The sequence below is a fragment of the Sarcophilus harrisii genome, chromosome 5 (assembly GCF_902635505.1).
Source record: "Sarcophilus harrisii chromosome 5, mSarHar1.11, whole genome shotgun sequence".
Classification (NCBI taxonomy): Eukaryota; Metazoa; Chordata; class Mammalia; order Dasyuromorphia; family Dasyuridae; genus Sarcophilus; species Sarcophilus harrisii.
In genome coordinates, this window is record NC_045430.1 from 95870414 (window position 1) to 95891591 (window position 21178).

A 21178-nucleotide genomic window follows, 5' to 3' on the forward strand; every position below is an offset into this window, starting at 1 on the left:
AGCAATTACCTATCCATGACTAACCATCCTATATGACTCTTGTTCATGTTCTCTCATAAGTTTACCATTGTGGTATGTCTCATTCTCTTCTTCCTATAGATGGTCTACTTACTATGGCTAAAGGCTTTTTTCACTTTCTTCTGATGTTGTGAGAGTATTAGTATTCTTTTTCTTGCCACATAACCAGCTCATGTAATTGTTTGATGACTTCTTTTACTGATGTTCTTCTGAGTCAGTCATTGGATGTGTGGGTGTGGGTGGATGAATGGTGTCTGTGTAAGTAATAGCAGTCCTCACTATGCATCTTAACATTCCCTCTGTGATAACAATTTTTCGTTTTTCAGAAGTAATTATAGCTACTTTGTCTAACTTCTTTGTCTCTCTGCCATATAGCAATGCTAATAGAATGCTAATAAAAAGAGGAGTCTTGCTTTCATGGGAAGTTTGAGTTCGGTAAAGGAGCATTGCAATTTCTCAAATGTTTAACTCTGGACTAGTAGTCTAATTGTACTGTCTATCTGACATTGTGTGGGGACAAACTCTATAGAAAGTCTATCCAAATACCTGTTAAAATGTGGACAGTAGACATTCTTCAAAATTACTTGTGTGATTATAGATCTCTTAGAAGTCTACAGTATTCTCAGGCTTTATGCAATCATTATAATGTCATCTGTAGACAAGAACATTAGTAGGTTCTCACCTTCTCTATCATGGTGGTGAATACTTACAGAGGACATCTGACTCCCTTTTTTATGCCTCACCTTATATTTATCATCAGAAGATCATTGAATGGTGTCATTTCTTTTATATCTTTCAAGGAATTTTAAATAATTTTGATGTATGGATGGAAGACATCATACCGTAAATGAGGTATAAGATGACCTTACTAAATTAAATACTTTTTCATAATCAAGAAACATTAAACATAATGAGCTTATTTATTCTCTGTGTCTTTTATTTAAATGTATTTTGCCTGTCTTTCCAGAAATCAGACCTTTGTGCCTGACAACTACTTAGAAGTGCCACCTATATCACGTCTTTTTCTGAAAAAGTTAATTTGGTTCTTTTTTATTTTTTTAAATAGTTATTTGGTATATCTGCAATTATTTTCATAATGGTTTTTTTGCAAATACTTTTCATATATCATAACACATGATCACCAAATATTCCATGATGTGATGTCTTTAGACATACAATAAAATCTACTGCTTAATTGCCTTTTTTTTTTTTTATTGCTCTAAGGAATACTGGAAGCTATTCTTCTATTTAGCTGCAGCTCCCATCTTCTGATTTTATTTATGTAATAAGACAGCTAAGAAGATTCAAGTCCTCCAGCAACATTTTCCTTCATTCACTGGACAAGGATCTCACTTTTTGAGTAGTTCTCTTTCATCCTTCTGCAATTACACAAGACTATGAGCCATGTTTTACTTTACTGAGGCAGCTAGGTGGTACAGGGGATAGAGCACCAGCCTTGAAGTCAGAAGGACCTGAGTCAGATACTTAACATTTCCTAGCTGTGTGATCCTGGACAAGTCACTTAACCCCAATTTTCTCAACAAAAAGAAAAAAAAATCAGTTTTTATTTTAGTTTGTTTTATGAGTTGGTCATACTCTGCCACCTTCTTTCACAACTTCCTCACAAACTGCATGCTGAAAAACTAACTCTGTCCTATTTGCTGCCTCTTCTATTCCATATTCAGAAAAGTCTTAGCCATACTTGATTTCTTCCTTTCCAATCTCCAAAACTTACTTCCCATTTGACATTTATCCTTTCATCCCCTGCCACAAACTTCTAGTTCTGCAGTCATGAATTGTGTTCACATCAATTCTGCCATTATCAATCAACAAGCATTTATTGTGTGTTTATTGTGTGCCAGGCAGTGTGCTCAGTGCTGGGAATACAGATGTAAGTGAAAAAACAATCCTTTCCTTAAAGAACTTACATTTTATTGGGGAAAGACAGAACATAAAACAAAGTTGAAAAAGTGGGAGGAAGGAGGAGCAATGAAAATAAAGGTACTAAGGAATATGGTCGGGAAAGTCTAGAAATGTAGCTTGGAGACTAATAAGATAGATGTGACTGATTGGCCTAGGCACCCTCTTAAATGGAGGTTCATTACTCTTAGATGGAATGTCACTATTCTATGATTTCACTTATCCCTTTTAACTTGACTGACCAGAATGTCCCTCTCTAGTCAACCCTTGCCTCAGTATATTGTTTCTCTATTAGAATAATAATCATAATAATAGGTAATGCACATTGATAGACAGATATGTCGCACTTGACATGTTACCCCATCTGGTGCTCACAACCACCCTGTAAAATTGAGATGTTCTATTATTATTCTCATTTTATGTATGAGGAAACAGGCTGAAAGGTGAAGTAACTTGCCAGGGTCAAATAAATATGGTAAATGATGTGGGATTCAAACTATGGTCTTACGAACAGTGTAGTCTTGCTGCTTTGAGGGCAAGAATTGCTTTTGCTTTCTTATTTGTATACCTAGGTCTTAGTGTAGTGCTAAGCCACAATATGTCCCTTTTAACTCATTCATTTATGGACAGGACCTTATAATATAACTTCGTAAACATGTAAAAACCTTTAGAGCTTTCCCTGTGATGCCAGAACCTTCAGTAGTCTAGGGTTATCTTCTTGCTGTAGTGAGGCATCAAAAGAGGACTACATTTAAGAAACCTTGTTAATATTTCATCTTTATAAAGACAATTTCATATATTTCAGATTTGCTGTTGCTGAGTCTGATTGTAATTTGGCAATTGCATTGAATAGGAATTATACAAAGGCTTATGTTAGAAGAGGTGCTGCTCGTTTTGCACTCCAAAAATTAGAAGATGCCAAAGAAGGTAATGAAATCTTAAGACATTATCAGATTGTATTGATTTTTCATATTATCATACAAAGAATGATTGTGTCCTTTAATGAGTTTTTTTTTTTAATTTTGTGTATTTAATTTCATTCTCATTACAAAAGTTGTTCAATAGTATTGATAAAAATGAGCCATTTACATAAGGTATTAAAGATTCTTAATGTCTGGTAAAAGGATTTTATAGTTTTTATTTAAATTTCTAATCTTGTTGACAGTATAGACAATTTATATCACAAAGTGTCTGCCTGAAGTAGAGATATATAATAGGATTTAATAACTTAGAATTTATAGTGCATAGTACATAATTATAAGTTTGGGTCTTGGGTCTAGTGAAGGATTATGATTTGTGTTAGGATTTTCTTTCAAGTATGTATTTAGAATTAGAACTGACATTGTCATGTCAGTTTGCCTTCTTAAAGAAAAACTTGACTAACAGTGAAACCTTTTTTTCATATATTTTTCTTTTAAGTTTTGTGCTCCTATGTCTCCTTCAGATTATGAAAAGGCATTAGAACTGGAACCAAATAACTTTGAAGCAAAAAATGAACTCAAGAAAATCAATCAGGTAAAAAAAATTAAGTTGCTCATATTAAACATTACTTATTCAAACATAGTTATTTTTTTAAAAAATATGGTCACTCCTTTCTGCCTAGTTTTATGAAAAGCAAATTTTAAAATTTCATGTAGTAATGGAATTTTCTTAATATATATATTTTAGATAAAGTGCAAAATAACATTTTAACATTGAAGACTTAAATATTACCATTTAAATTAGCTAGCAAGTAATACTGAAATCAGTTCAAAATTTTTTCAATTTGATTTTTGATCTGGTTAACAATTTTATCATTATATGTCACTATTTTTATTAATAATAAATCACAATTATATAGTGTTTTAAAGTTAGCCAGGATTTTCCCTGCTTTTCTATTTGTTCTATTTTTGAGAACATAGGAAAATATATCTGCTTTATGAAATAGGGTTAACTATTAAAACAATATCCCTGTATTATGGAATTGAGAATTTGCTTTATTTTTTATCACATTAAGTTTGTGAGATTTCAGAAATATAACATTGCATGTACATAACACTCCAAGACAGAGCTCTACTTCTGGCAGAAGTTTCTGTTTGAAATGTTGTTTTGAGTACAATATCAAATATTTCCTCTTTTGTTTTTTACTTGGTTGAGTGTAAGCTTTGAATTAAACTTGAAAATTTGGTATTTTAGGATTTGTTTTGAAATAGTTCACAAATTCTTCCTGGGTATTTCACACAAAATGTGCATCAGATGTTTATTTCTATTTAATGTTTTTCTAATTTTAAAAATTTATATTTCCTAGGCTCTGATGTACAAAGAAGATTCTCACCTAAAAAGAAATGATGCAGTAATTGAAGTAGAAGAAGAAGAAAATAAGCAACTTAAAGAACAGCAATGTAGGCAGCAAGCCATCCGAGAGAAAGATTTGGTAAAAATATATATATTACCCAAAAAAATGAATTTCACAAAATTGCCCTTAATTAAAGTTGCTTAGTTTGAACAGAATATTCTGAGAAAACTGTAACGTGTCATCTTTCCTTGTTTGCTATCTATGTTTTGCCTTAATTAAAATCATCATCACAGTTAATATTTTTATCAAACTTCAAAATTTACAAAGTACTTGGTATTATTTAGTTTGATACTCAAACCAATCTGTGAAATAGGTACTTGAATTATTCCTATTTAGTCAGAAAAAGGTGGTTTACAGAGAATAACTTGTGTGACTTATATAGAGTCAGACTAGTGTCTGAAATGGAATTTGAATTGAATTGAATTGGTCTTTCTCAATCCAAAGTATTACATACCTTATTGCCTTTCATTTAAATTACTGTGGAACTTTACTTTGGAAATCACTAGGATAGTAGATTTTTGCATGTAATCAAGTCATCCTAATATGGTGACAAATATTAAAGTAGGTGGACTAAAAGCGTTTTATATATTTGGGAGTGATATCCCAGTCCCAGAAAGTGTGCCATTTTATGTAAATTTAATTTTTTATACCTCAATTTTTTTTACCACATAGCTACTTATGATTAAAAATATTTTACAAAAATACATCTTAATGTTCATGTGAAAACTAACCTCTCTGATAGCAAAATTGACACCAAAAGTATTTGTTTGAAATAAGCTATATTAAAACCTGATTAATTCAGGATTTTTGTTAGTTGAAGCAATAATTAAATAATGTAAATAGTATAAAGTTGTAAGGCAGTTTTAGGAAAATGAGATGATTCTTAATTATGCATTGAAATTAGTTTTCTACTTAATTGGTATATTCTGACAATATTTTGCTGAAACTAGTTCATGATGATGTATATACTGTATCTTATCTTTTTTATTATTTATTTATTTATTTGCAGGAGCATTTGGGTTAAGTGACTTGCCAGGATCACACAGCTATGAAGTGTTAAGTTGTCAGAGACCAGATTTGAAGTCAGGTTCTCCTGACTTCAGGGCTGGGGCTTTTATCCACTATGCCACTTAGTTGTCCTATATACTGTATTTTAAAACAATGCTGAATTCGTATTCTAATAAATTAAACTGGCCTCAGTATGAGTTCAGTGAATTTTTATTCTGCCATCAAAATGCCCCTATAATACTAGAATGGGGAAATAAAACTAATGCTTGAATTTTTGGTTTTTTCCCCTAAGCTTTTATTAATAACGCTTTTTTGTTGTGTTTTTTTGGGAAACATGATTTTGTTGAATTTTTGTGTTGAGGTGTGTAGCTCAGGGCCCAGACATTGAAGATTACTTAGTAAATGATTATTGGTTAAGTTAATAATAAGTCTTGTACAGTGGATCTACTCAACAGTATGAGGACCTTCCTCTTAAGTTTTTCAACATTATATAAATAAAAATACAGCATATAAATTGCTCCTCTGTTACCTCTTGCTTTCATTTTCTTTTCTTGTTACAAATCTCTTCTCTTATATACCACTTTGTACATGCATTTTGGTAGTGCATTACTTTATATAGCCTGTTTATACCCACCAACAATGTCTTTCCTGCTCTTTGGGTTACCTTCAATTTTTAATCTATATAGTATTCTGATTCTTAGCAATATAGCATAAATAGAATATTAGTGTTGAAAAGTTGGATTTTTTTTCCCCAAGGAGAAATCTGACATTGATTAAAGTGTGATTTCCTTTTGTTGTCTAAGATAGAAGTAATGATGGATCTAACTCTTACTTGTTTATCTGACTGCATAAAATAGTCTGGACAGTAAGCATTCTTCATTCTCTATGGATAGTTAGGACAAAGTAATGATTATAAACCATATATAGGAAGCTTGTGGGGCTTGATGCCTTATGCAATTTGACCACCTATATACAGTCATTCTTCCATTTGGACATTCTGTACTGGATCTTCTAAATGATAGTGACCAATACCTATATTTGCAATACCTTATTTTATGGCTGTAATGCTCTAAAAAATATTTGATTCTAAATTAAAGTAACATTTCTACCAAAGTAGACATGGAGCACAAAGGACAGTACATCATTTCTTATTTCATGGGTTACTATAGCCAAAGAATTCATCACTTAATAGCCTGGCTATGGGTGTTGTGTTTCCTGTTACTTAGTTTGGAAAAGAGACAATCTATGGCCAAAATGATATTCAAAGCCTTGTCGTCATGGTAGCCTCTGCTAAAGATTTTGTTTTGCTTTGAGGACCTAGGGTCACCTTTATAGCATAATAAAACACTGAACTATTTCTTTTATGGAATACAACTGAAAATGTTAACACTTTTGAGACTATATGCATGAAAATATTAATATTTATCTTAAAAGTTAAAAGTTTGAATATTTTAAAATGTTAATGAAATTTTGGCTGAAAATTAACATTGTAAGGTAGCACACATTAAGTTTTTTAGTGAAAATTTATTGCTATTTTGTACATTTTCTAGAAAACAGCAAAAATTTGGACATGAATACATTAGACTTGCTATAGAAGGAATTGCTTTTTGGCAATAGAAAAGCACAGAATTTTAGCTCATGGAAAAACAAATTTATAAAGTTGTCAAGGAAGAAAATGTAAGAAATTATAATCTGTAGTTTACATATCATAAAAACAAATGACTACCAAAGTGCATCTCTAATGGAATTGCTTATTGTCAACTTGAATACAGTTTTAATGGAAAATCTGTTCTTAATGTGTGTGTTTGTTACTTTTGTATATATGGAATATTTTTATTAATATATGTATACTCTTATGGAGCATACAAGGAGGTTAGGATGGTCTTTGGTCCCTGGGTTGGATAAATGAAAATGGTGATTCAAAAGCTCCCAAACATACTACAATATCATATCATGTGTATAAAGCAAAATATTATAGCTAAATTACAGAAAGAAGTTGAAATTAATCTTGGAACTGCTATGGTGTGGGTGTGTGGATGTGTGTAGAACACTTGTTACAGAAATCATCATCCTTTTAATTCTATGACATTAATAAGCAATAGTATTTCATTTGAAATTGTTAATATAGTTTCCTTAAGTAAGGAAAAAGATAAAAAAAGAATGCCTTTCAAAAACTGAAACAGAAGTTGGCAAACAAGACACCACAAAAGTGAACTTCCACAAGGCTGAAATTGAGTTGATTTAAGTTAAGCATTTAAGGAAAACTAGTTCTAAAGATGGCGATTAATGGGGGGGAAATATTTGATACAAGAAAATACCATCATTTAATGCAGTAAACTGAGGTCAATATTTTTCAGGTCTTCCTCTATTAAAATAGCATTTTGTAAAAACAAATTTTAATGTTTCCTAAACAGTAAAAGGTACCTTAATGTCATTTAATTTTTTTTTGTTGATGACATGAATTTTAATAAATTTCTTTACGCATGCACACACAAACACACACTTCTGTACATCAACTCTTACTGTTTTCTTTCCTATGTTTAGGGAAATGGATTTTTCAAAGAGGGGAAGTATGAACTAGCAATTGAATGTTATACTAGAGGTATAGCAGCAGATGGCACCAATGCTCTTCTTCCAGCCAACAGGGCTATGGCATATCTAAAGATTCAGAAGTAAGTTTTGTGCAATTTCTGCTGTGTTGAAATGAAAATTGATTTTTTTTTCTTTTGTCAACCTATCAAAATGATTGCCTAAAGTTCAGTTTATTACTTTGAGCACTATTTGTATTCAGTAGTTTGTAAATAGCTGTATTGTGCAATTCAGATGAAATATTGTATAGAAAGATCATTACTCAGAGCTATTAATGTATGTTACTATATTTACATGCAGTTTAAAAAACATTAAATATTCTACCTGCTCCAAATTAGCACAAATACAAAGGCTCAAAAATCATTAGGAATAGCAGTGGTTGGGAAAGGGGAAAGTAGCCACTGTGGCTTTTCCTCTTCTTCCTTATTCTAAATCTAGTTCTCTTTTACAAAACCTTCCTTTAACTTAGTTTGCAGGTTTTAACATAAAGTATTTGATAGCTAGAACTAGCACAGTATTTTTGGGGTAGACAGAAGGAGGAATCCCCACTCATCATTTCATCATTGTGGGAACTTCAGTATGGAAACTTCTAATATAGATCAGCAGATTTTCAGTAATTTGTGGAGTTGCTAGCACCACTGAGAGGTTAAGTGACTTGTCCATGGTCACATAGATATATGTCAGATGCAAGACTTGAACTTAGGTCTTTGATTCTTAAAGGCCAACCCTTATTACCTATATTGAACTGTCTTGGTACAAAATATTTGTGTACTTTATATAGAAAATATTGAGACTAATAGTATACTCTCACTATTATATTGAATCGTTTATTTAAACTAATAATAACTCTATATTTATACATATATATGTAAAACTAAAAATAGTGCACTAAATTTTGACTAGATAGAATATGTGTTAACATTGGTATTTGTTGTTGATGTACAGTTGTTTTTGTTGTGTCTGACTGTTGACTCCTTTTCTTGGCAAAGATAATGGAATGGGTTGCCATTTCCTTTTTCAGCTCATTTTATAGTTGAAGAAACTGAGATTATAATGAAAAAATTAATGCAAATTAATGAAAAGTCACAAAGTTAGTAAGTGTCTCAGGCCAGAGATTTGAAGGTCTTCCTGATTGTAGGCCTAATTCTCTAGCCACAGCACCATCTAGTTGCCTCTGTCTATCTGAAATTGTTGATCAGACTTTTGCCTTACCTTTAAAAGTCTCAGAAAGTACTTTTGTGTTATTGTTTTATCTGTGTTTGAAGAGAGAAAGGAAATGAATATTGTCGTTCTCCTTGGAAAGGCAAATAAAGGTTCAATTGATTTTATTATGCACTCACAAAACAAGGAAGCATTGTTTTGTGGAACATTCCATGTGGAACTATCCATGTGAGTAATTGCAAAAGAGCCATCATGAAAATAATTGCAGCTTAAGCGCCAACATGTTGTAGAAACTAGAAAGACAGGAAAATTTTATGTAATACCAATTTATAATACGAAGTCATTTAAAAAATTTTATGGAGAGGGATAATTCAAGATTATGAGCAGGAACAAGTAATAAAGAATATAATCAATTTTAGAAAAAAGCATAGTTGCTCAGGGCTATTTAAGATTGATAGCATAGCAACAAAAAATGGAAAAGATCTGCAAAATTTGGGAAAGGAGTTGTTTTTGTACCATGAAGTTTTAATACCATAACCTCAGATGTGTTAAAGAGAACAAAGATAGGAAAAATAACTGTGTTAATGACCTAGGGTCTACACAGCAGATCAGTGTAGGGTGCTTCATGATTATTAAGACGTCAAGAGATTGATTCACAAGAAATTTGAAGTCATAGAAAATATCTTAAAATTTTATTAATTAGCACTGGAAAAAAGTGACGGAAAACATCAACTGCTGATCTGTATGTATAGTTTGCTTTCCCATATATATGTTAATTTTTTATGAGAATAAGCTATACATACATTGCAAGCATCCATGATGTGAGTACTAATAAGGAATAGGTAAGCTTTGGCAAGTGGGAGAATGTAAGCTCCTTGGACACAAAAATTATTTCCTTTTTGCTTTTGTATTCTCAGCATCTAATCTAGAGCTTGACATAAAGTTGGTACTTAATAAATGCTTAATGATTGATAGTTCTTGAAAGATCATATCTTTATCATCAAACATTTGATTAAAAGATTGGAGAATTTTAAAATCCCCCGTTCTTGTTTGTCGATTATTTTTTCAGAAAAGATTTGATTTGATGGAGAACAAAAGCAGTATCTCCTATCTATACTTTTTTTCTTTTTTCTTTTTTCTTTTTTTTTTTTTTGGCTGAGGCAATTGGGGGTAAGTGACTTGCCCAGGGTCATACAGTTAAGGAAGTGTTAAGTGTCTGAGGCCAAGTTTTGAACTTAAGTCCTCCTGACTTCAGGGCTGGTGTTCTATTCACTGTGCCATCTAGCTGCCCCTCTCCCATCTATACTTTAAAATTTTCAAAATTTTTCAGAGACTACATACACATCAATTTCAAGATAAAGAAGAAAACCTAAAGATGTTAATTCCTCAAGAAGAGTTTTGTTTTATTAATACACTTTGGAAAAACCAAATAGATGAAAAAGATCTGTTGCCTAGATTATGACAAACAGGCAGTGTGAATGGATAAAAAACATTTGCATCTAGAATTAAACCAGAAGAGAATGGACTGTATCGACTTCAGGAAATTGCAGCCTTCCTTTAATCATGCCATACTTTTCCCTGAAAACAGTGGCCCGTCTTTTTAATAATGATATGGGTTACATAATATTTTAGATGTTGAAGATTGCCCTCAAAAGGCAAAGTCGAGGTAAATAGCAATTATAGCAAATAAAGAACTACCAAAAAAGTAAAGGGTGTCATTAGAGAAAGATATGATCTAAAAAGAAATTGGGCTGTTCATGTGGTAAAGAGCAAAATATAACCAACTGATGATAGATAGCTTAAGTGTTAGTAACCTTTCAACATCTGGAGAAAGTCCCTCAGTATGTTGGTGGACTCACTGCAGTTTTTGAGAAGAACTGGACAAAAGTGGGATGGGATGAGCAGTTGTAAGTGAATCCTGATCTGCATTGTTGAAAGAAACATCCAAATTTATAATATTAGAACTTGATTTGAATAAGTTATTTTATAAAAAAGAAAGTTCTCATAATAATTATTTAAACTCAAAAGACCACTTAGCAAGGTTTAAGGAATTTCTACTCTCAAGTTTGGAGTGTAAATATCGTGAGCTCCTTTAGAATTAACTGACTGATTGATCGAAAAACAATATTATAATCAGATGACTAATGCTAATCATTTCAGAAACTTAGAGGAGCTCTAGGGTGAAAGTATTAGGCTATTTCTTTGTTTCTATGACATTTATATACTTTTAAAATCCTTCCTCTCATCAAATTTAAGTTACAGGTTTTACCTGTGCAAACCAGGCTACATTGTATTGCTAGAACACAAACAACAGAAAGAAGATGAATTTTATGTAGGAAATGTTACAAAAAGAAAAAAAAAAAAAAGAAGCTACAGAACCTTATAAGAAGAGTCTGGATGCAAGAACTATATATGTTACCTGAATTTGTACCTATTTGTGAGAAATGGAGATTGTGATCAGGAGAAAAGAAATCATAGAGTGAAAAAATGGCAAAGAAAGAGAATGGTGGTAATCTGAATAAGACTCTTTTAGAATATTATGTTTTCATTCACAAAACAGTCCTTTCTCTAAAGACCTTACTTACATTAATGCAGTGGAAAGATTTGTCAGATTTAGGAGATTAGGTAAAGAAAAGGAGTAAGGAGACGGAGGCTCATGCTGTTAATAAATAGCCATGTGACACAAGATACTTGGCCTCTTTATGCCTTGGATTTCCTCATTTTTAGAATAAGGGGGTTGTATTGTATTGTATGCTCTTTTATGGTCTTTTCCAGTCCTGGAAGGGTAATATAGCTGAAAACATCTTTGATCTTCATTTTCATTTGAGATTTTACTTATGTCTTCTAACTTCACTGTTAATATCTCCAACTGACCTTAAGGTTTCAACAAGTATGAATTCTCTTGATTGGTGTTTCATTTTAAATGGATTATTCATGTGATCTTTTAAAGATTTTTTTTAAAGCTGAATTTGGAAATTATAAAACTATGTTTATTAGATATGAAGAGGCCGAAAAAGACTGTACACAAGCTATACTCTTAGATGGTTCATATTTGAAGGCTTTTGCCAGAAGAGGTACTGCAAGAACAGCTCTGGGAAAATTAAATGAAGCCAAAGAAGGTAAGATTTTTATAGTATTTGCTAGAATTTATTCATTCTGATGAGACTAAGATTGTAGAAGTAAGAATTTATATAGTCTTCTCCACAGATCAAGGGTAAAACCCTGTCGTCCTTATCTTTATTTATTCAGTAAATATCGATGATTGAGTGGCTACTATGTGTAATATCTGAATAACACTTAAATCTTAACAGGTATTAAGCATCTACCATGTGGCAGGCACTATACTAAGGGTACAAGTACAAAGAATAAAAAAATTCCTATTGACAAAAAGCTTAGAAAAAGTACGTATAAAAATATTTATAGCATAAATGTGAAGTTAATAAATTCTAATATACAACAGTAATAAAATATAGTTTGCGAAAGAAGACATTAGCATTTAGGAGATCTGTAAGGCTGTATCATGCATCCTCCAGGAAGAGACCCTTTGGGTCTATCTTGAGACTCCAGGGCGTAGATGTAGAGAAGAAGAGTGCATTTCAGGCATATGAAATGATTTAGTGCAAAGGCCTAGAGATAGGATATGAAATACCCCATGTGAATAATAGGAAGAAAGGGTTTTTAGGACATAAAATAGTTCAACTAGGATCAACAAAGTATTCCTTAAAGAAAGTCCTCATTCTTTCATTTTTATTCTTCTATCTCCAGTGTGTAGCATATAATAGGCACTTAATAATTAATGCTCATTGATTAAAGATCTTCAGTGGAATTGCTATAGTGACAATAAAAATACGTAATTTATATATCAATTATATAAAATGTTACTTAAAGTTCTTATCTTCTCTGCTGTCTTGTATCAGTATTAATCTTCAATTAGTACATAAGTACTTTAGTCCTTCCTTTATTTTAATTACCACCAGTAACCAATTTGGGTTTGAAGAAATCAGTTCTATTGAACTTTGTATTTGTAAAGCACCATGATTTTATTATGATGTCAGGTTAGGGTTCTTAGTACTAATCTGTTGATTGGTGTTTTCTGATTGAAAAGTATATGTATCATCATTGTATCCATGATACTAATTTTGGCCATGATATTAATGTATAAAAATAAATAAAATATAATATAAAATACATAAAAATTGTAGTTATAACAAGAAAAATGCAGACAATTATATTCAGAAAAGAGATAGATATGATGTAACTTTTTTGTTAGAATTGTGAGGAAAATACTTTTTGAGAATATTAGAAATATGAGCTATAGTCGTTGCTTTGTAAAGATCTAGGAGAGACAGTGTAAGGATTATTGGACTCTGAAAACTATGATGAAAAAAAGAGCCTAGACACTATTTTTTCAGGAAATCATCCAAGAGAACTGCCCTGATGTCATAGAATCAGAAGGTAAAATAGCCATTGACAGAATTCTTCAACACCTCCTGTAAGAGACCCTCAAATTAAAACTCCAAGGAATGTCGTGGCTAATTTTCAGAACTACATACTAAAAAAAAAAATATTACAAGCAGCCAGGGGGGGAAAAAAAAAACCTATTCAAATACCGAGGAGCCATAATAAGAATTACCCAGGATCTAGCAACTTCTACCTTAAAGGATTGATGGACCTCAAATGTGATATTCTGAAAAGCAAAGGAACTTGGAATGCAACCAAGACTAAGGGAAGAAGATAGGTATTCAGTGAAACAGGTGAATTCCATTTATTTCTGATGAAAGGCCAGAGCGAAACAAAAAATTTGACCTCAAAATTTAGGACTCAAGCATAAAAAGGTAAAAAGAACTCTTGAGAACTGTATTTCTGATATGGATATACATAGAGAGTACATGTATAATTTGATTGTACTGTTATAATATAAAAAAGGAACTAGGGGTGGAAAGGGGATTGTACCAGAAAAAAGGGGAAAATGAGGAAAATTACATCTCACAAAGAGGCAAAGGAGACCTATTATATTTGAGGGAATGGAGGGAGGAAGATGAACATTGTGTGAATCTTACTCATTAGATTTGACTCAAAGAGAAAAATATTGGATATATTTGGTGTACAGAAAAACTTCTCTTATTGAAAAGTGGAGGGGAAAGGCAAAAAGGGAAGGAATAGGCTAAATAGAAGGAAAAAGAAATAATAGGGGAAACCTATAAGAGAGGGGGAGGTACTCTAAAGGGGGAAAGCTGCTTGAGGCAAGTGGTGCTCATAAGTTAAATATGGGGAGGAGGGAAGGGGGAAAAGGAAAGAGAAAAGTATAATCTGGGGATAAGAAAATGGCAGGAAATACAGAATTGGTAGTTTTAACTATAAATGTGAGTGGGGTGAACTCTCCAATAAAACATAAGAGGCTAGCAGACTGGATTAAAAGCCAGAATCCTACAATATGTTGTTTACAAGAAACACTTTTAAAGCAGAGTGATACATACAGAGTAAAGATAAAAGGCTGGTGAAGAATCTATTATGCTTCAGGTGAAGTAAAAAAAAAAACAACAACAGGGGTAGCCATCCTGATCTCAGATAAAGCAAAAGCAAAAGTTGATCTAATTAAAAGAGATAAGGAAGGAAACTATATCTTGCTAAAGGGTACCATAGATAATGAAGCAATATAAATACTAAATATATGCACCAAATGGTATAGCATGGAAATTTCTAAAGGAGAAGTTGAGAGCTACAAGAAGAAACAGACAGCAAAACTATAATAGTGGTAGATCTCAACCTTGAGATCTCAATCTCAGAACTAGATAAATCAAACCATAAAAGAAATGAGAAAGAAGTTAGGTAAATGAAATACAGGAAAAATTAGGTATGATAGATCTTAGGAGAAAACTAAATGGAGATAGAAAGGAGTACACTTTCTTCTCAGCAGTTCATGGAACCTATACAAAAATTGACCGTATGTTAGGACATAAAGACTTCAAAATCAAATGGAGTAAGATAGAAATAGTAAATGCATTTTTTTCACATCACTATGCAATAAAAATTACATTCAATAAAAAGCCAGGGGAAAATAGAACAAAACATAATTGGAAACTAAATAATCTCATCTTAAAGAATGAATGAGTGAAACAACAAATCATAAACACAATTTCATCCAGAATGACAGTAATGAGATGACATACCAAAATGTGTGGGATGCAGCCAAAGCAGTAATTAGGAGAAAAAATTTTTTTTTTTTTTTTTTTTTATCTCTTGAGGCTTACTTGCATAAGATACAGAAAGAGAAGACCACAAATTGGGCTTGCAACTAAAAAAGCAAGAAAAAGTAAATTAAAACCCTCCAAATACCAAATTTGAAATTCTAAAAATAAAAGGAAAGATCAACAAAATTGAAAGTAAAAAAAACTATTGAATTAATAAATAAAACTGAGTTGGTTTCATGAAAAAACCAACAAAAGAATGGTTTTATGAACAAAAAAGTTTTATGAAAAAACCTTTAGTTAATTTGATTAGAAAAGGGAAAGAGGAAAACCAAATTGTTAGTCTTAAAAATGAAAAGGGAGAACTTTCCACCAATGAAGAGGAAATTAGAGCAATAATTAGTTACTTTGACCAACTTTATGCCAATAAATTTGATAACCTAAGTGAAATGGAGGAATGCTTACAAAAATAGATTGTCCAGATTAACAAGGGAGGAAATAAATTATTTAAGTATTCTCATTTTAGAAAAAAGAAATAGAACAAGGTATTAAATCATCTCCCTAAATAAAAATCCCCAGGATAGATTTACATGTGGATTCCACCAGACATTTAAAGAACAATTAACTCCAAAATGATATAAAATATTTGAAAAAATAGGGAATGAACTCCTACCAAATTCCTTTTATGACATAGACAAAATACCTAAACCTGGTGGGAGAAAAACAGAGAAAGAAATTTATAGACCAATCTCCCTAATGAATATTGATGCAAAAATCTGAAGTAATATTAGCAAAGAGATTACAGAAAATCATCCCCAGGATAATACATCATGACCAAGTAGGGTTTATACTGGGAATGCAGTGTTGGTTCAATATTAGGAAAATTATTAGCATAATTGACTATATCAATAACCAAATTAATAAAAACCATATGAGTATTTCAATAAATGCAGAAAAAATATTTTATAAAATCTAATATCCATTCCTATTTAAAAACTAGAGAATATAGGAATAAATGGACTTTTCCTTAAAATAGTATCTATTTAAAACCATCAATAAGCATAATATGTAATGGGGATAAACTGGAACCATTCCCAATAAGATCGGAGTACAACAAGGTTGCCCACTATCACTGTTATTATTCAGTATTATATTAGAAATGCTAGCTTTGGCCATAAGAGAAGAAAAAATTAAAGGAATTAGAGTTGGTAATGTGGGAACCAAATTATCCTTCTTTGCAGATGATCTGATGGTATACTTAGAATCCCAAGCTATTAGAAATAATTCACAACTTTAGCAAAGTTGCAGGATACAAAATAAATCCACATAAATTATTAGCATTTTTATACATCACTAACAAAATCCAACAGCAAGAGATACAAAGAGAAATTCCATTTAAAATAACTGTCAATAGTATAAAATATTTGCGAATTTGTCTGTCAAGGGAAAGTCAGGAACTTTATGAGCAAAACTACAAAACACTTTCCACACAAATAAAATCAGATCTAAACAATTAGAAAAATTTCAAGTGCTCTTGGATAGGTCGAACAAATATAATAAAGATGACAATACTACCTAATCTATTTATTTGTTGCTATACCAGTCAAACTCCAAAAAAACTATTTTACTGACCTAGAAAAAATAGCAAAATTCTTCTGGAAGAACAAAAGGTCAAGAATTTCAAGGGAATTAATGAAGAGAAAAGCAAATGAAGGTGGCCTAGCTGTATCTGATCTAAAACTATGTTATAAAGCAGCAGTCATCAAAACCATTTGGTACTGGCTAAGAAATAGACTAGTTGATCAGTGGAATAGTTGTTTACAGAACAATACAGTCAATAACTATAGCAATCTAGCATTTGACAAACCCAAAGACCCCAACTTTTGGGATAAGAATTCACTATTTGACAAAAACTGCTGGGAAAATTGGAAACTAGTATGGCAGAAACTAGGAATTGACCCACACTTAACACTACACCAAGAAAAGACTAAATTTAGGCATAAAGAATGAGATTATAAATAAATTAGAAGAACATAGCATAGTTTACCTCTCAGCCCTGTGGAGGAGGAAGGAATTTGTGACCAAAGAAGAACTAGAGATCATCATTGATCACACAATAGAAAATTTTGATTATATCAACTTAAAAAGCTTTTGTACAAACAAAACTAATGCAGACAAGATTAGAAGGGAAGCAATAAACCAGGAAAACTTTTTTATAGTTAAAGATTCTGATAAAGGCTTCATTTCCAAAATATATAGAGAATTGACTCACATTTGTAAGAAATCAAGCCATTCTCCAATTGATAGAGTCAAAGGATATGAAAGATAATTTTCAGATGATAAAATTGAAACTATTTCTGCCCCAATGAAAAGGCGCTCCAAATCATTATTGATCAGATAAATGTAAAATAAGACAACTCTCAGATACCACTACACACCTGTCAGATTGGCTAAGATGACAGGAAAAGATAATGACAAATATTGGAGGGGATGTGGGGAAACTGGGACATTGATGCATTGTTGGTGCAGTTGTGAACAGATCCATCCATTTTGGAGAACAATTTGGAACTATGTTCAAAAAATTGTCAAACTGTGCATACTCTTTGATCCAGCAGTGTTACTACTAGGCTTATATCCCAAAGAGAAATTAAAGAAGGGAAAGGAACCTGTATGTGCAAAAATGTTTGTGTCAGCCCTTTTTGTAATGGCTAGAAACTGGAAAGTGAATGGATGCCCATGAGTTGGAGAATGGCTGGATAAATTGTGGTATATGAATGTTACAGAATATTGTTCTGTAAGAAGGATAAATACAGAGAGCCTTGGAGAGACTTTCATGAATTGATACTAAGTGAAAAGAGCAGAACCAAGAGATCATTCTACATGGCAGCTACAAGACTATATGATGATCAGTTCTAATGGATGTGGCTCTCTTCAACAATGAGATGATTCAAACCAGTTCCAATTATTCAGTAATGAAGAGAGCCATCTATCCCCAGAGACAGGACTATGGGAACTGAGTGGGGACCACAACATACTATTTTCATTCTGTTATTGTTTGCTTGCATTTTTGTTTTTCTTCCCGGATTTTTTTCCTTTCTAGATCAGATTTTTCTTGTGCAGCTAGATAACTGTATAAATATGTATACTTACATTGGATTTAACATATTTAACATGCATTGGACTATTTACCATCCATCGAGGGGAGAGGGAAGAGGAGAAAATTTGGAAAAGAAGGTTTTGCAAGGGTCGGTGTTGAAAAATTACCCATGCATATGTTCTGTAAATAAAAAACCATAATAAAAACAAATAGAGTCTGAACCAGGTTATTGGTGGCATGGAAAAGGTTTTACCTTATTTGTAGTTATGTGTCAGGGAATGGTTTTGAAACCAGATCTTGTCTTTAAAGCATCCATTTGTATATTGTGCCACAGCTATTCTTTAGTCAGGCCTATGCTTTGGGAAATGAATGTTTGTTTTGTTGAATTTAATTCATTTGTTAAGTCCTTTCTAAGATAACAGGCAGTTATCTGACTAGACTTTGGAGATACAAACACAGAAGTGAAACCGGTCTTGCCCTGTAGAAGCTTAAATTTTATTGAGGTAAATGCCATGTATACAGATAAGTAAATATATACAGAATACTTGACGGAAGGTTGGAATCTATGGGAATCTAATTCCTGGATGAGGTAAGAGTCCATCATCCTTTTTTGTGCTCTTTTCAGAATTGGAATTTTTAAGAACTGGAAGAAATCTTTAAGAACCAGAAGCACTTGGTTGCTAGGTAGTGGGCAGAAAATAAAAATAAATAAAGAAAAAGCTCAGCCTTTTCTACCATGCCATTGAACTATTTGAGAATGTTATTTATTGACAAATAAAATAGTCTAGTTACCAGATTTTTCCATATAACCAAGGGTAAACTATTTGTGCTGTGAAAATAGCTATTGGCAAGGTATTTGGTAAAGGTTGATGATAGAAAAAACTTTAAGGTTTTGATTAACTTTTTGTTCTTAAATTTCATTAGCTCTAGGAACATGAAAACCTAATGTTTGACTCATCTGAAGACAAAAAGCTTCTAGGAAAACAGACTTCACATCATTCAGACTCATAGCATTGCTTTATTCCAGAAAAACAATTTAAAGTGAGAAATATAACTGCTAAACATTTATATAAGTCAATGTGTGGCTCCTTTCCAAGTCAGAAAGTTTGAAAATTTGAAATTTTGAAATCAGAGTAAAAACGTTTCTAGTACTGTCTAATAGAAGTGCTTAAGGTCTAAGACACACCTTCCTTTGACAATAGAATAGCCTTGTGATTAGGGTTAAGTCATCTATTCTATAAGCTTAAGTTTCCTTACCTGTTAAATGGGATTAATACATGTAGCACTTAGTTTGCAAGAGTTATGAGGATTAAGCATGTATGTGAAGTGTTTTGCAAAGCTTAACATAGTATAAGTTAGAACTGTTAGCTCCTCATCTTTTTTGATGAAGTTTTTCTATAGACTGTTGGAATAGCTAGATAAAACGACTGTCTCTTGGAATAGCACCTTCTCTTTAAACTAACTGAAAGCATTTTTTGAGTAAATCCACTGGCAGACAGAATGAGAATGATTTATGTGCTTCCTACTGTTTCATCAAGATTTTGATTTCTTTTGCTAGATCTTTGCAGTTGGAAAATTTGAATATTCAATATTTGAATGTTGATGTATTGAAAATGTTTTTAATTTTATCTGTATTCAGTTAATATTGCCAAGAATATCTTGAGGTTTGTATTTGTAGTATGGGAATTTCTCATTAATTATATCAATAATATTAATCTTGCTCTTAAAATTATTGAAGAAATTAAGATAGAAACAGACCTGGGCCAAGTGACTATCCTATTATTGTTATCATTGCTATCTCATTTTTTTCTTTTTTTTTTCCCAGTGAAGTTCAAAAAAAGAATAACCCTGGGACAAGTTTGCTAATCTGTTATTCTTTTATAGTCAATGTTCTACAGGGTATTGTGCAGATAGACAGAATAACTGCTTTTATAGTTAAATAAAAATATTAGGGTATAAATCTGTCCATTATAAGCTTACTCAAACTATTTTTGTTATAATTCATGTTGCCAGAGAGGACAACTCACCTCATCCTATTTATATATGACTTTGATTATAACCAGGTCACTGTACTTTGAAAGCTATTTGTATTTGGGATAGTTGCCACTATTAAAAAAAATATTGGCAAGTCTTTATGGGTCAGTGTTACATTCAGACATTTATGGACAATAATTCATTCTGTAATTATTATCTAATTCTAGTTTTGAGCTCTGTACCTGTACAGTATGGAGATTTGTTGGTTTGACCAGTCCATAAAAAATAGTGAAGCTTAGGATGTTTAATTTTTTGCCTTTTTCAGATATTAGTAGCTTCTTTGATTTCAGGGTCCTCAAACTTTTTAAATAGGGGGCCAGTTCACTGTCCCTCAGACTGTTGGAGGGCCGAACTATAGTAAAAACAAAAACTTTGTTTTGTGGGCCTTTAAATAAAGATACTTCATAGCTCTGGGTGAGGGGGATAATCATCCTCAGCTGCTGCATCTGGCCTGTGGGCCATAGTTTGAGGACCCCTGCATTAGTGTTTTGACTTGGAGCTATTGATAATGGTTTTTTTTTGTTTTTTTGTTTTTTTTATTTTATTTTTATTATTATTATAGCTTTTTATTGACAAAACATATACATGGGTAATTTTTCAACATTGAACCTTGCAAAAACTTCTGTTCCAACTTTTCCCCCCTTCCCTCCACCCCCTCCCCTAGATGGCAGATAGTCCCATACATGTTAAGTATATTAAAGTATATGTTAAATGCAATATGTATACATATTTATACAGTTATCATGTTGCCCAAGAAAAATCGGAGTTAGAAAGAAGATAAAAATAACCTGGGAAGAAAAACAAAAATGTAAGCAAACAACAGAATGA

General features: G+C 32.0%; 1 protein-coding gene across 3 annotated transcripts in view; it reads left to right on the plus strand.

The window, feature by feature from the left end:
* RPAP3 (RNA polymerase II associated protein 3) overlaps window positions 1–21178 on the plus strand; it is a 62320-nt gene that overhangs the window by 15899 nt on the left and 25243 nt on the right. For all 3 annotated transcript variants that reach the window (XM_031938055.1, XM_031938057.1, XM_031938056.1), the window contains 5 exons: window positions 2744–2865; window positions 3383–3453; window positions 4226–4351; window positions 7826–7953; window positions 12029–12150. In XM_031938055.1, the coding sequence (XP_031793915.1) occupies window positions 2744–2865; window positions 3383–3453; window positions 4226–4351; window positions 7826–7953; window positions 12029–12150 (569 nt within the window). The remainder of the gene's footprint in view (window positions 1–2743; window positions 2866–3382; window positions 3454–4225; window positions 4352–7825; window positions 7954–12028; window positions 12151–21178) is intronic.